We start from the raw sequence: 16,647 nt of genomic DNA, 5'->3' as shown, positions 1-16,647 counted from the left end.
AATTGTTGTCGAATATGGACTTAGACTATAGTCTATGCTTCAAATAGAAATAGTATAGAGAAGACAAAATAAACCTGATGTGAAATCGGATATTCATATAAAAAAAAAAACAAATAAATTACTATTAAGGATAATAAATTCAATTTACTTTACAGAAATATAAAATTTACTTCACATAAATGTAAAATTTACTTCTCATTACTTATGAAAAATCACACACATATATCATCGTAATATCTATTATTTTTTAATTTATAAAAAATGTCTTTAAAAAGCTTTAACTAGTATTATTTAGGACCGTTAGAATTTAAGTTCTAATCATCAACTAATATATATATATATATATATCATCAAAATTACCCAATAAAGTCCTACCAAGTTTTCTTTGCACATAATATAATTTAATCAACAGTCATTGGAGGCTGAAATTACAGATCAATATATCATCACGTAAAATCAATAAAGCCTAGAAAATAAGTTGTCAAGAAAACAACAATCAAAACATTTGAAATGGCATAAAAAATTTATAGATTATTGCTATAGAAGATGTTTAATCTTATTAGACCGCCATATTTTTAAGGGACTAAGTACATTTTGATTATTAACTTTTATCTGAAAAGTTAGTGGCATTTAATTTTTAAAAATATTTTCTCTCATAACTCAATTTTTAAAAAAGTGAGATTAAATGAATCTTATGATCCCAATCAACATTAAAATTAAAGGAGCGATTAAATTAATTGAGGATATCACTAGACTTTTTTAATGAAAATCAGAGGTTAATTAATGTATTCAACATCCTTAAATTTATTAAATTATTACAGTTTAAAAATGAGATGAGACATTTTTAAAATTAAGAATGCTACTAAACTTTTTTTTGATAAACATTAAAAGTTATTTTATGCATTCAATCTATTTTTAGGCTCATAAAGACAAGGGTACTCCAATTAAATTAGACAGCTCCTACAGCTAAAAAAAACTGGACCTTGGAGGAGAGGAAAGTCTCCCCCTCAATTACACTTAGAGGCATTAACAGGAACGTAAATGAAGCAACCCAAACCTAAGGCTCAAGCTTGACTTGAACTTTAATATTACAGTTTGAGCTTAATTCATTTTAAATATACTAAATTTAAACACGATTGGTGTCAAATATTTTATTTATATTATAAATAAACTAAACTCAAGTTCATTAATATTATTATATTAAATTAAAATATAATTTTTATTAAATTTAAATTAAAATATAATTTATCAAGCTAACTCACAATTATTAAATGAGCCAACGAGTTAGCTCATAAACTTATTAAATAATTATGTTCACGAAACTTTAACTGTGCCAACTCGCAATTTTTATTAAGCCAAAATATCAATAAGCTCACACTTTACACATTTATTATATAATTCTAAAAATAAGGCTCAAACTCACCTATTTTTTAAACAAATTAAATTAAATCAAAAATTTTATCGAACCAAATTTTAAACCGCTCAATTCATTTACATACTTAAGCATTAAATAGCAGTCACATTACCCTCCGTAAATGCCACCAAAACTTGATCAAAGCTCTAATTATATCACCTTTACTTAGCCATTAGATCATCCAAACAAAATTCTTATCAGCTGATTCCTCCTCAAGAACACAACATCGCTTGATCTAAGATAAAATTGAAAAACTCAAATCACCTAGAGCGCAAAACGAGAATAAAATCTCAAATGTAGTAAAAAAAAAAAAAAACCCAAGAGGGATAGCAAATATACCAAGTAGGACTAGAAACTAAGAAAAAAAAATCATAAAAAATCAGAAAAATAATAGCCATGAGTGCCGAGTGCACTAGGATATGGAGAGACGTGTCTACCTTTTGGGCACTACAATTGAAATACCATGGGGCCCTCCATCCATACTGTTGTCTAATTAGGACGTTAACAGGTCACTGAAAGTGATGATGCCCACTGCTTACAGATTCAAGTGCATTCGTCCTCATTCACCCTCCACCCACTTTATACGATCCCACAATAACAATTGCAATGACGATGGTCTTCATGGTGGACCTCCTCTTCATTAGGCCACTCTATTACCGACTTGTTAGATTATGGCTTCGCTGGCTGCTTGCGGAGGAAACGCTGAACCAAAGAGCGAGAAAGAGACTGGAACGCAATCTTTACCTTTTTGAATTCTCTAGGATATCTATCGTTTTCACAGCTCGTCATCTCCCAGCCGTCTACGGGTGCACGTATTAAACTCCAACTCCTTATGCACAATTAAACACCTCTCAAAGAACAGATCAGGTTTAGAATTAAATGCAAAATGACAAGATAAAGACTAGAAATGATTTTACAGTTTATAAACAGGAGCATTCATTGAATGCCTGGATGCTAAGTCCACATTGTTGGTAAAGCCATAAATACGATCATGTGAGATTTCTGAATGGGGCCTTCATTTTAGTTATTGATCTGCAGTAAGACATGGCCGTTTCTGGGTCTGGATGATCCGCTTTAAATACCGTAGCGCCCGGACTTCAATAAGTTGGCCACGATAGAACAATGCTATTAGTATCTTATTAAGTCCAAAGAGAGCAGGTAAACAACTAGAGCCTCAATTATTAACTAAACAGCTACGACATGTAGCCAACTTTCGTATCAATCTCAGTATTTCACAAACTTTATGGTATCAGTTAAACATTATAATGCCCAAAAGGACGCTTTCACCATTATTCCAGTTTGTACGCAGAAAACAAAACTAGATTAACCAGAATGATAAAAAAGTCATCCAGACTGTTGCTTTCTTTACTCAGTAGCTCCAACCCTATCCCGTGGGATCAAGCGCAGATCGGAACCATGTTTAAGGAAGACGTTGCCTGAGCCAATCACATTCATGTGAAAAGAAATATCTAAAATAGCATTGACATAATGGAACCACCAAATATTCAATCATGGTAGAATCATAAAATTTGACTAATAAGCAACAACTGCAGAATTACAATATCACAATCTTATTATGCGGTGTCATGTTGATGTTATCAAAATTAAGCAAGTGCTGCTCATACTATAGATTAAACCATAACCTTCTTTCTGGAGTGGTGGAATTTAGATCTTACACACAGTGGTATTACACAAAGTAGAGTACAACAAAACCCACATAAGTATCACGAAAAGCAAATCAAATGAAATCACAAAGTTTATTGGTATAGAGAATGTATTAGCATACCTGCACTTTGTTGAGGATTGATTCCTACCCCATCTGGACGTAAACACAATAGTTTGATGAAAGACGACAAATAATAAAGGATTAGTTAAAAATGCTGACAAGTCCTTATATTGTAGAATTTGACTAAACTATGCTGTAGGCCAGTTGAAGAAAGAAGACATACATTACATTTAAGCTATAAAAAGCTCAAATCTAGAAATATATGAGCAGAGATTAGTATAGTCAATTCATTTATGACACACAACCTTTTTTTTTTTCCTCCTTTGTGCATTTTTTTTTTCTATGATCTCTCTTTCCAGCAGTCTTAACCAATTGTCATTCCTTTTATATCTAGGCTGCCAAACAAATTTTGCCCTAGAGGAATAGAAATGTAAGAATATTGATTTCAATGCAATAGCTATTATCACTTATAATAATCAAGGCCTGGAGACCAAGCAAGTCCTAAAGAAATCCAACTTTCTGATGACAATCATTTCAGGAACTGGATTGTGAAACTGAGTTAGTTTTCAGAATGAAATTATCTTCCAGGCTCAAAATTGGCACTCGAAGAGACCATACACATTGGATGTGCACCTCACATCAGTAGAGCAACTTTTCAATTTCAGTAAAAGAACTAACATAGGACAAATTTTTTGCTTGCACTGAAGATTGGATCTTTGTTCCTCAAAACATTACATTCTTTGTTCCTCGAAGCAATAAAACTTAAAAAATGGAACCTTTTGACAGTCAGAGAATGATCATTTTTCTACAAAATAAACAGAAGAATTATGGGAAAAAAAACTGGATTGTCACGACCCAACCTATGGGCCGGACCGGCACTAGGACCTGGGCTAGCTTAAAGCCCCTGAGGCCCATAATAAGCCTAACTATTCCTCAAATCCATAACCAGGCCCACAATTTAGACCCAATATGCATATAAGATAATTTAAATTAAACTGTTATAATTTCATTTCGGGCCAACTTAGCCCAGAAATTTTCAGAAAACTAAAATCAGGGGAGCCCAGCTCAACCCTGTTACCTCATTTACAAACTGTTTAAATACCATACAAATCTTCATTTATAAATCTCAAAAATTTAAATTAACACAATTTCTAACAAGGTCCACACTATTACTAACACATGCGGAGTTCTAGATTTTAAATTTAGAAAAGATAGTAAAACAATTAAATAATCGACGTTAAACCTGCGAGGAAGAAAACAGGTTGCTCTGTAAAATAACTCCTCCTGTGGCCTGGAAAAAAAATATTGAACAGGAGTGAGCGTTCGATTCAGAGAGTAAAATATCAATTTTAACCATGATCTCTATAACTATCTAAAGCTAATACACCCTGTAGAGTGAAATGCAACATTAACAACAATTGCACATCATAACATCAAAAAGGTAATTTAGAGCACTCACACACCCAGTAATATCAATCATAATATATGGGAGCTAATCCCCTATACAGCTCTCTTAAATCCAACCTGGTGCCAACGAAGAATTCAAGCCGGATTTTCGCTTAATAAACCAAATCGGGGTCCCAGCGAAGAACTCAAGCCGTGACTACCTCCGAAGGATCGGGTCCCAGCGAAGATCTCAAGCCGTGAATACCCGTCCTATCCATAGCCAACACCACATCACACGCACGCCAATGCACGCACACTGCTCCAAATTACCACAACAACATACATGGCACTTTAACAGTTGTGAATGCAACATAAAACGTGCCTAGAGTTTAACTACATAGATATATGCATATAGGTGATGCATGGGCATGCTTGAACATATAATAATATTGAAATTACAATTAAAATTAATATTTTACTCTGATTATTGTGGCTGCTGGATGCAGAAAAATAGCTGACATCGATCACCTAATAATTAAATTATAAATTTATTAATACTAAGTCAAAATAAAACTCTAAAGAGACAACAGACAGCCTAATTTATGCCGGAAATTCGGCAGAGTTTCCCCTATACGTGGGACCTACCCAACCTGCAAGAAGGCTCAATTAACACTTCTAAATTCAACTCATATCTCATCATCATTATATGGCCCCTCCTGGACCCTCCAAACCAAGCAATACTCAAAACCTTAAAAATTACGTTTTAGTCCTTATAATTGACATTTTGTAAAAATCCACTCAAACATGCTCTAAAAATTTTAAAATTTTGTCCCGTGGTCCTTAATAATATTATAAAGCTATTGCAAAATGAATTGTAATTTTCTAATCACCCATGAATATTTTATTCAAGAATTTTACTCGATTCCATAAGTTTTCAACAGCTAACATATTCTTAATTCAACCCAATTCAATATTCACATATTTAAATCTCCATCCTCAAGCTTCAACCAATTATATAAAATTTAAATATCTTAATTTCAAATAATCTTATATACCCATATGCTAAAAATCTAACTAAAATCCAACTATATTTCTCAAAAATTTAACTAACGCCATATAATATCTCCAAATAATTTTACTTTCATCATATATTTTTCTTAGAATTTTTCCTGTTTAAGAAACACTGTATTTATGCTCCACAGACAGAGAAATAATAAAAATAGTCTTACCCGAAGTTTATCTGTGTCTCAAAAATTCCAAAAATTTATGAGGAAGCCTCTGGAAGTTGAATCATCTCCATAGCCCACCGGAGCCACCGCGCACGGTGGCCGGCCACCAGTCGCCGGCGACATTTGTCGGATCTGATCACACCACCATGTTCCTCTCCTCTTCCTCAGTCCATAGGTGGTCTCGGATCGTCGATCCAACGGTAGGATCGTCGTAGATCTAACGAAAAAGCTTGAAAAACCCGAAACTTCTCTCCCCCATATCTCACTCATCCGACCTCCATTTGCTGCAAAATTGATATCAAAAGAAAGCTCTCGGAACAAGCTTTCCAACGCCACCTGAATCACCTCGATCGGACGTCGGATGAAGCCAAATTGCGCCGGAAAGTCGCTGCCCACTGTGGGCGCATTTTCTCTCTCTTCTCCCTCTCTTGCCGCCATTTCTAGTGGTCTGGACGTCGCCAGAGGATCGCCGGCCGGATGGGGAGCCGCTTGGGAGGTCGCCGGCCGGTCACCGGAGAAAGAAAGAAGAAGAAGAGAGGGGAGGGGAGGAGAGGAGAGAAGAGAAAATGGGGAGGGGGGGTTCCTCCTCCCGTTTTTGATTTTTTTTTTTTTTTAATTAAAAAGGCTGGCTGTGATAGTGGAAACCCACTGTCACACGCCAAAACCCCATCATTCTTTTTTAAAGGTCGGGCCGTGAAACCCATCGTCATTGCCAAAACCCCATCATTCTTTTTTAATTAATTTTTTTTTAATTAAAAGTTATCGTGATGAAACCCATCGTCATTATCGCTCATCATTCTTTTTAAAGGTCGGTTGGGTTTTGGCGCAGACAATGGGTTTCCAACCGTCCCCAAACAAATTTTTAAAAAAGAATGATGGGGTTTTGGCGCAGACGAAGGTTTCACCGCCACACAAATTTTTAAAAAAGAATGATGGGGTTTATAAACTCATCGTCATTATCGCCAAAACCCCATCATTCTTTTTTAAAGGTCGGTTGGGTTTTGGCGTAATGATGGGTTTCCACTGTCCCAGCCAGCCTTTAAAAAAGAATGATGGGGTTTTGGCGTGTGACAGTGGGTTTCCACTGTCACAGCCAGCCTTTAAAAAAGAATGATGGGATTTTGGCGTTTCACAGTGGGTTTCCACTATCACAGCCAGGCTTTTTAATTAAAAAAAAAAATCAATTAAAAAAGAATGATTCCGTTTTGGCGTGTGACAATGGGTTTCCACTATCACAGCCAGCCCTTTTAATTAAAAAAAAAAAAAAATCAAAAACGGGAGGAGGAACCCCCTCCCCATTTTCTCTTCTCTCCTCTCCTCCCCTCTCTTCTTCTTCTTTCTTTCTCCGGTGACCGGCCGGCGACCTCCCAAGCGGCTCCCCATTCCGCCGGCGACTCTCCGGCGACGGCCAGACCACCAGAAACGGCGGCAAGAGAGGGAGAAGAGAGAGAAAACGCGCGCACAGTGGGTAGCGACTTTCCGGCGCGATTCCACGTCCGATCGAGGCGATTCAAGTGGTGTTGGAAAGCTTGTTCCGAGATCATACGCCAAAACCCCATCATTCTTTATTAAAAAAGAATGATGGGGTTTTGGCGTGTGACAGTGGGCTTCCACTGTCACAGCCAGCCTTTTCAATTAAAATAAAAAAAAAAAAATCAAAAACAGGAGGAACCCCCCCTCCCCATCCCCATTTTCTCTTCTCTCCTCTCCTCCCCTCTCTTCTTCTTCATTCTTTCTTCGGTGACCGGCCGGCGAACTCCCAAGCGGCTCCCCATCCGGCCGGCGACCCTCCGGCGACGGCCAGACCACCAGAAACGGCGACAAGAGAGGGAGAAGAGAGAGAAAACGCGTGCACAGTAGGCAACGACTTTCCAACGCGATTCCGGCTTCATCCGACGTCCGATCGAGGCGATTCAGGTGGCGTTGGAAAGCTTGTTCCGAAAGCTTTCTTTTGATACCAATTTTGCAACAAATGGAGGTCGGATGAGTGAGATATGGAGGAGAGAAGTTTCGGGTTTTTCAAGCTTTTTCGTTAGATCTACGACGATCCGACGGTTGGATCGACGATCCGAGACCATCTATGGACTGAGGAAGAGGAGAGGAACATGGTGATATGATCAGATCCGGCAAATGTCGACGGCGGCCGGCGGCCGGCCACCATGCGCGGTGGTTCCGGCAGTGGCTCCGGTGGGCTATGGAGATGATTCAACTTCCAGAGGCTTCCTCATAAATTTTTGAAATTTTTGAGACACAGATAAACTTCGGGTTAGACTATTTTTATTATTTCTCTGTCTGTGGAGCATAAATACAGTGTTTCTTAAACAGGAAAAATTAGAGAAAAATTCTAAGAAAAATATATGATGAAAGTAAAATTATTTGGAGATATTCTATGGTGTTAGTTAAATTTTTGAGTGATTGTAGAATATTTTTGAGAAATATAAATGAATTTTAGTTAGATTTTTAGCATATGGGCATATAAGATTATTTGAAATTAAGATATTTAAATTTTATATAATTGGTTGAAGTTTGAGGATGGAGGTTTAAATATGTGAATATTGAATTAGGTTGAATTAAGAATATGTTAGCTGTTGGAAACTAATGGAATCAAGTAAAATTCTTGAATAAAATATTGATGGGTGATTAGAAAATTACAATTCATTTTGCAATAACCTTATAATATTATTAAGAACCACGGGATAAAATTTTAAATTTTTAGAGCATGTTTGAGTGGATTTTTACAAAATGTCAATTATAGGGACTAAAACGTAATTTTTAAGGTTTTGAGTATTGCTTGGTTTGGAGGGCCCAGGAGGGGCCATATAATGATGATGAGATATGAGTTGAATTTAGAAGTGTTAATTGAGCCTTCTTGCAGGTTGGGTAGGTCCCAGGTATAGGGAAAACTCTGCCGAATTTCCGGCATAAATTAATATGTCTGTTGCCTCTTTGGAGTTTTATTTTGACTTAGTACTAATAAATTTATAATTTAATTATTAGGTGATCGATGTCAGCTATTTTCCTGCATCCAGTAGCCACAATAATCATCGGTGTACTGTGAGTAAAATATTAATTTTAATTGTAATTTCAATATTATTATATGTTCAAGCATGCCCATACATCACCTACATGCATATATCTATGTAGTTAAACTCTAGGCACGTTTTATGTTGCATTCACAACTGTTAAAGTGCCATGTATGTTGTTGAGGTAATTTGGAGCAGTGTACGTGCGTTGGCGTGCGTGTGATGTGGTGTTGGCTATGGATATGACGGGTAGTCACGGCTTGAGATCTTCGCTGGGACCCGATTCTTCGGGGGTAGTTACGGCTTGAGCTCTTCGCTGGGACCCCGATTTGGTTTATTAAGCGAAAGTCCGACTTGAGTTCTTAGCTGGCACCAGGTTGGATTTAAGAGAGCTGTATAGGGGATCAGCTCCCATATATTATGATTGATATTACTAGGCGTGTGAGTGCTCCAAATTACCTTTTTGATGTTATGATGTGCAATTGTTGTTGATGTCTACAGGGTGCATTAGCTTTAGATAATTATAGAGATTATGGTTAAAATTGATATTTTACTCTCTGAGTCGAACGCTCACTCCTGTTCAATATTTTTTTTCCAGGCCACAGGAGGAGTTATTTTACAGAGCAACCTGTTTTCTTCCTCGCAGGTTTAACGTCGATTATTTAATTGTTTTACTATTTTTTCTAAAGTTAAAATCTAGAACTCCGCATGTGTTAGTAATAGTGTGGACCTTGTTAGAAATTGTTAATTTAAATTTTTGAGATTTATAAATGAAGATTTGTATGGTATTTTAAACAGTTTGTAAATGACGTGACAGGGTTGAGCTGGGCTCCCCTGATTTTAGTTTTCTGAAAATTTCTAGGCTAAGTTGGCCCGAAATGAAATTATAACAGTTTAATTTAAATTATCTTATATGCATTGTGAGCCTGGTTATGGATTTGAGGAATAGTTAGGCTTACTACGGGCCTCGGGGGCTTTAAGCTGACCCAGGTCCTAGTGCCGGTCTGGCCCATAGGTTGGGTCGTGACATGGATTATCGAACACAAAGTATTTTTCAGAATGATATTATCTTCCAAGCTCAAAATTGTCACTCAATGAAACCATAGTTGACTAGATTCCAATTATATCTGGGGGAGCATGAAGCAAATGCCAAACCAATTTTGTCCAAGAGGAATAGAAAGTGTAAGAATATTCATTTTAATGCGTTAGCTATTACCACTTATAATAATCAAGGCCAGGAGACAATGCAAATCCCAAAGAAATCCAACATTCCGATGACAATCATATCAGTAAATATTTTGTGAAACACCAGTTAGCTTTCACAATGAAACTATCTTGGGCAACTTTCCAATTTCAGTAAAAGAAATAATACCAGACTAATCATTTGCTTGCGCAGAAGATAGAATCTTTGTTCCTCAAAACATTAAAACATTGGGGATCTTTGTTACTCAAAGCATTAAAACCTAAAAATGGAGCCTTTTGAAAGTCCTGACAATGATCATTTCTCTAAAAAATAAGTAGAAGAATTTTGAAAAAAAAAAAAAATACAGGAACCGGATTGTTGGGATGCCAGGTAGTTTTCAGAATGACAATCTTCTGAGCTCAAAATAGTAACTCCATGAAACCATATGCAATCTTTAGAAAAATATATATAAAACATTCTGAAACTCCTGAAAGTTATCACTTTTCTGAGAAATAAGAATTTTAGGGGGGAAAAAATACAGGGACTAGATTCCATTTATATCTGGGGGAGGACGAAGCAAATGCCAAACCAATTTTGCCCGAGAGGGACAGAAAGTATAAGAATATTGATTTCAATGCAATAGTTATTATCACTTATAATAATCAAGCGCTGAAGACAATGCAAGTCCAAAAGAAATCCAACTTTCTGATGACAATCATTTCAGGAACTGGATTGTTATAAACCAGTAAGTTTCAGAATGAAATTATTTTCCAGGCTCAAAATTGGCACTCGAAGAGACCATATGCAATCTACAATAACACATTGCAAGTAGCACCTCTGTTCATCAGTAGAAAACCTTTTAAATTTCAGTCAAAGAACTAATACAGGATCAATTATTTTATTGTGCAGAAGATTGAATCTCTGTTCCTCAAAACATTAAAACATTAGGATCTCTGCTCCTCAAAGCATTAAAACTTAAAAATAAAACCTTTTGAAGTCCCGAGAATGATCATTTTTCTAAAAAAATAAGCAAAAGAATTTTGAAAAAAAAAAAATTACAGGAACTGGATTGTGGGACACCAGGTAGCTTTCAGAATGACATTAGCTTCCAAGCTCAAAATTGGCACTCAACGAAACCATACGCAATCTTTAGAAAAATAAAAAGAAACCTTCTAAAGTCCTGAAACTCATCACTTTCCTGAGAAATAAGAAGAAATTTAGGGGAAAAAAAAATACAGGGACTAGATTCCATTTGTACCTAGGGGAGGATGAAGCAAATGCCAAACCAATTTTGTCAAAAAGGAATAGAAACTGTAAGAATATTGATTTAAATGCAATAGCTATTTATCAAGGCCTGGAGATTATGCAAGTCCAAAAGAAATCCAACTTTCTGGTGACAACCATTTCAGGAAACGGATTGTGCAACACCAGTTAGTTTTCAGAAGAATTATCTTCGAGGCTCAAATTGGCACTCAAAAAGACCACATGCAATCCACAATGACACATTGCAAGTTGCACCTCAGTTCAGTCTTTTATGCATTAGTAGAGCAATTTTTCAAATTCAGTAAAAGAACTAACACAGGACAAATAATTTGCTTGCACAGAAGATTGAATCTTTGTTCCTTGAAACATTAAAACATTAGGACCTTTGTTCCTCAAACCCTTAAAACATAAAAATGGAACCTTTTGAAAGTCCCAAGAATGATAATTTTTCTAAAAAATATGCAGAAGAATTTTGAAAAAAAAAAATACAGGAACATTATTGTGGGACACTAGGTAGTTTTGGCATTATCTTCCAACCTCAAAAATGTGACTCAATGAAACCATATGCAATCTTCAGAAATATAAAAATGAAAACTTCTGAAAGTCCTGAAACTTATCACTTTTCATCGAAATAAGAAGAATTTTAGGGGGATAAAATACAGCGACTAGATTCCATTTGTATCTGGGGAAGGATGTAGCAAATGCCATTCCAATTTTGTCCAAGAGGAATAGTAAGTGTAAGAATATTGATTTCAATGCAATAGCTATTATCACTTAAAATAATCAAGCCCTGGAGACAATGCAAGTCCAAAAGAAATCCAACTTTTAATCATTTCAGCAAATGGATTGTGAAACACCAGTTAGTTTAAAGAATGAAATTATCTTCCAGGCTCAAAATTGGCACTCAAAGAGACCATATGCAATCCACAATACCATATTGCTTGTTGCACCTCAGTTCAGTGTTTATGCATTAGCAGAGCAACTTTTCAATTCCAGTAAAAAAACTATCACAATACTAATAATTTGCTTGCGCAGAAGATTGAATCTTTGTTCGTCAAAACATTAATGCATTAAAACTCAAAAATGGAACCCTTTGAAAGTCCCGAGAATGATCTTTTTTCTAAAAAAACAAGGAAAAGAATTTTGAAAACAAAAGAAATACAGGAACCAGACCGTGGGACACAAGGCAGCTTTTAGAATGACAATATCTTCAAATCTCAAAATTGTCACTCAATGAAAGCATACACAATCTTTAGAAACATACAAATGAAACCTTCAGAAAGTCCTGAAACTTATCATTTCCCTGAAAAATAAGAAGAATTTTAGGGAAAAAAAATACAGGGACTAGATTCCATTTGCATCTAGGGAAGGATGAAGCAAATGCTGAACCAATTTTGTCCAAGAGGAATACAAAGTGTGAGAAAATTGATTTCAATGCAAAAGCTATTATACATTATAATAATCAAGGCCTTGACAATGCAAAGTCCAAAGAAATCCAACTTTCTGATGAGACTCATTTCAGAAATTGGATTGTAAAACACCATTTAGTTTTCAGAATGAAATTATCTTCCAAGCTCAAAATTGGCACTTGAAGAGACAATATGCAATCTACAATACCACATTGCATGTTGCACGTGCATCTCAGTTCAGTGTTTATGAATCAGAACAGCAACTTCCCAATTTGAGTAAAAGAACTAACACTTGACCAATTATTTGCTTGTGCAGAAGATTGAATCTTTGTTCCTCAAAACACTAAAACATTAGGATCTTTGTTCCTGAAAGACTTAAAACTTCAAAATGGAACCTTTTGAAAGTCCTGAGAACGATCATTTTTCTAAAAAATACGTAGAAGAATTTTGAAAACTAAGAAATTCAGGGACAGGATTGTGGGATACCAGATCATTTTCAGAAAGGCATTATCTTTGAAGCTCAAAATTATCACTCGATGAAACCATACACAATCTTTTGAAAATAAAAATGAAACCTTCAAATGTCCTTAAACATATCACTTTTCAGAGAAATAAGAAGAACTTTAGGAAAAAAAATACAGGGACAAGATTCCGTTTGTATCTGGGGACGGATGAAGCAAATGCCAAACAAATTTGTCCAATAGTAAGCGTACGAATGTTGAATTTAATGAAATAGCTATTAACACTTATAAAAATCATGGCCTGGAAACATTGCAAGTTCAAAAGAAACCCAACTTTCTGATGACAATCATTACAGGAACTGGATTGTGAAAAATCAGCTAGCTTTCAGAATGAAATTTTATTCCAGGCTCAAAATAGGAACTTGAAGAGACCATATGCAATCTACAATATCACATTGCATGTTGCACCTCGGTTCAGTGTTTATGCATCAGTAGAGCAACTTTTCAATTTCAGTAAAAGAACTAATACAGGACTAATTATTTGCTTGCGCAGAAGATTGAATCTTTGTTCCTAAAAGCATTAGGATCTTTGTTAAGCATTAAAACATAAAAATGAAGCCTTTTGAAAGTCCCGAGAATGATCATTTTTCTAAAAAATAAGGAAAAGAATTTTGAAAACAAAGAAATACAGGAACTGGATTGTGGGACACCAGGCAGCTTTTAGAATGACAATATCTTCAGAGCTCAAAATTGTCACTCAACGAAAGCATATGCAATCTTTCGAAAAATACAGATGAAACCTTCTGAAAGTCCTGAAACATATCAATTATTTGAGAAATAAGAAGAATTTTAGGAAAAAAAAAATACAGGGACTAGATTCCATTTGTATCTGGGGGAGGATGAAGCAAATGCCAAACCAATTATGTCCAAGAGGAATAGAAAGTGTACTTGATTTTAATGAAATAGCTATTATCACTTATAAAAATCATGGCCTGGAAACATTGCAAGTCCAAAGAAATCCAACTTTCTGATGAGACTCACTTCAGAAACTGGATTGTAAAACACTCAGTTAGATTAAGCTCAATTGGCACTTGAAGAGACAATATGCAATCTACAATACCACATTGCACGTTGCACGTGCATCTCAGTTCAGTGTTTATGCATCAGTACAGCAACTTTCCAATTTGAGTAAAAGAACTAGTACATGACCAATTATTTGCTTGTGCAGAAGATTGAATCTTTGTTCCTCAAAACACTAAAATGTTAGGATCTTTGTTCCTGAAAGCCTTAAAACTTCAAAAGGGAACCTTTTGAAAGTCCTGAGAACTATCATTTTTCTAAAAAATATGCAGAAGAATTTAAAAAAAAAAAAATAGTCACTCAATGAAACCATTCGCAATCTTTAGAAAAATAAAATGAAATCTTCTCAAAGTCCTGAAAATTATAAATTTTCAGAGAAAAAAAGAAGAATTTTAGGGAAAAAAAATATAGAGACTAGATTCCATTTGTATCTGGGGGAGGATGAAGCAAATGCCAAACCAATGCAATTGCTATTATCACATATAATAATCAAGGCCTATAGACAATCCAAGTCCAAAAGACATCCATATTTCCAATGACAATCAGAATTGGATTATGAAACACCAGTTAGATTTCAGAATGAAATTATCTTACAGGCTCAAAATTGGCACTACCAGAGACCATATGCAATCTACAATACCAAATTGCATGTTGCACCTCAGTTTAGTGTTTATGCATCAGTAGAGCAACTTTTCAATTTCCGTAAAAGAGCTAATACATGACTAATTATTTGCTTGCAGAGAAGATTGAATCTTTGTTCCTCAAAACATTAAAACTTCAAAACGGAACCTTTTGAAAGTCCTGAGAATGATCATTTTTCTAAAACCAAAAAAAGCAGAAGAATTTTGAAAAAAAAAATAATAATAAAGGATCTGGATTGTGGGGCTCCAGGTAGTTTTCAAAAGGACATTATCTTTCAAGCTCAAAATTGTCACCGAATGAAACCATATGCAATCTTTAGAAAAATTAAAATGATACGTTCTGAAAATTCTTAAAATTATGACTTTTCTGAGAAATAAGAGAAGAATTTTAGGGGAAAAATAAAGGGACTAGATTGTGAAGGATGAGGTAGTTTTCAGAATTTTTTTCCCCTGGGTTGTGGAGTAAGTTTTCAACTTCAAAAGAAGACTTAATATAGGCCTAATCGTTTGCTTGCACAAATCAGGAACTTTGCTTGTGAAAGATGGGGGAAACAAAATGAAACCTTCCGAAAGCCTTGAGAATCATCATTTTTCTAGAAAACAAGAAGAATTTTGAAAACAAAAAACGTTTTCTAGAAAAACAAGAAGAATTTTGAAAACAAAAAACGTACAGGAACAGCATTGTGAAATATTAGATTCCAGAATAACATTATCTTCTATGAACAAAATAAGTGTTCAATGAGACCATGTGCAATCTTTAAAAAAATAAAAATAAAAATGAAAGCTTCTTAAAGTCCTGAAAATTATCACTTTGCTGAAGAAATAAACAGAAGAATTAAAAAAAGAAGAAGAAGAAGAAGAAGGAAATACAGAAACTAGATTGTTAAACAACACGTAGTTTAAATAATGACATTCTCTTCCAAACTCAAGATTGGCACTCAACAAAAACATATGCAATCTATAAAACAATAAAACTGAAACCTTAGAAAAATTTTGGAAGGAAAAGAAATACAGGAACCGGAATGTGAAACAGCAGCTAGTTTTCAGGATAACATTATCTTCCAGGCTCTAAATACCACATCGTATATGGTAACTCAGTTCAGTGTTCATGCATCACTAGCGCAACATGTAAAAATTAAGATCTTTGTTCCCCAAAGCATTAAAAGAAGTAGAAAAGAAATCAATTGAGAGTCCTGAGAATGATCTCTTTTCATAAGAATTTCGGGAAAAAAGACAAAAACACAAAATCAACCATAATCAATGTGTGAATGTTCACACCTAGAATAACAAAAAAGATTATCATATACCATTGGTGATGATAGCGCTGGTTTGGGGAGGGACTTTAAATTCCTCGGCTGCAAATTTCAGAACAGCGGTAAATGGGGCTGCTTCCGGTACGCTAAACCTAAAATCAGAACAACAAAAACTCCAATTAGGCATAATCGGAAAGGGAAAACAAAGAAGACAAGGACAGAAGCGAATCAGTAAAGTATAAAATCGAAAGGATTATACGTACACCTTGAAAGGGAGCTTGGGATCGGAGGTGAGCGTCACTTTGAAGGAGACCTTTCCTCCACCGCCAGTAGCAGCACCACTGCTCGCCATGTCGAACTTTTTTACTTCCGCTATGTTTGTCCTTCTTATTCCAGTGTATTAATATATGGTACATACTGTCGTGTATTCGGCGCGTATTTATGACACAACCCGGAGGCGGTACTGTCCTTTTTTTTTTTGGGCCTTTGTCATTTATTTTCTATCTGTTGACGCCCAATGGATCTTATATAAATTTAGTGTATATTTAGAATAATATAATATAATATAAATAATAAATT

At 35.3% G+C, this 16,647-nt stretch overlaps 1 protein-coding gene and 1 long non-coding RNA gene across 10 annotated transcripts; one reads left to right on the top strand and one right to left on the bottom strand.

The window, feature by feature from the left end:
* Nucleotides 1–1,548: 1,548 nt before the first annotated feature.
* Nucleotides 1,549–16,494, bottom strand: LOC110665569 (ubiquitin-fold modifier 1). Of its 9 annotated transcripts, XR_009145032.1 has the most exons (6): nt 16,332–16,494; nt 16,123–16,220; nt 4,384–4,431; nt 3,201–3,233; nt 2,332–2,509; nt 1,549–2,243 (listed from the first exon to the last, which is right to left on the bottom strand). XR_009145032.1 is itself a non-coding variant. In XM_058138819.1 (5 exons), the coding sequence occupies exons 1-5, from the start codon at nt 16,418–16,420 to the stop codon at nt 2,439–2,441; spliced, it is 339 nt and encodes a 112-aa protein (XP_057994802.1). In that variant the 5' UTR covers nt 16,421–16,494; the 3' UTR covers nt 1,549–2,438. The 9 variants fall into 9 exon arrangements, 8 of the variants coding, with proteins under 8 accessions (XP_057994802.1, XP_021681457.1, XP_021681458.1 ...); XM_058138819.1 differs by having other exon boundaries at nt 1,549–2,509; XM_058138818.1 differs by lacking the exons at nt 1,549–2,243; nt 2,332–2,509 and adding an exon at nt 2,574–2,850 and having other exon boundaries at nt 16,332–16,491.
* LOC131174814 (uncharacterized) lies at nt 7,894–9,517 on the top strand. The gene is made up of 3 exons (XR_009145033.1): nt 7,894–8,020; nt 8,753–8,809; nt 9,377–9,517. It is a non-coding gene; the product is annotated as an uncharacterized LOC131174814 (long non-coding RNA).
* Nucleotides 16,495–16,647: the final 153 nt, after the last annotated feature.

This window comes from Hevea brasiliensis, chromosome 16 (genome assembly GCF_030052815.1).
Source record: "Hevea brasiliensis isolate MT/VB/25A 57/8 chromosome 16, ASM3005281v1, whole genome shotgun sequence".
Taxonomy (NCBI): domain Eukaryota; kingdom Viridiplantae; phylum Streptophyta; class Magnoliopsida; order Malpighiales; family Euphorbiaceae; genus Hevea; species Hevea brasiliensis.
Note: the sequence above shows the minus strand (reverse complement) of the source record. Positions and strands in the feature narration are given on the sequence as shown.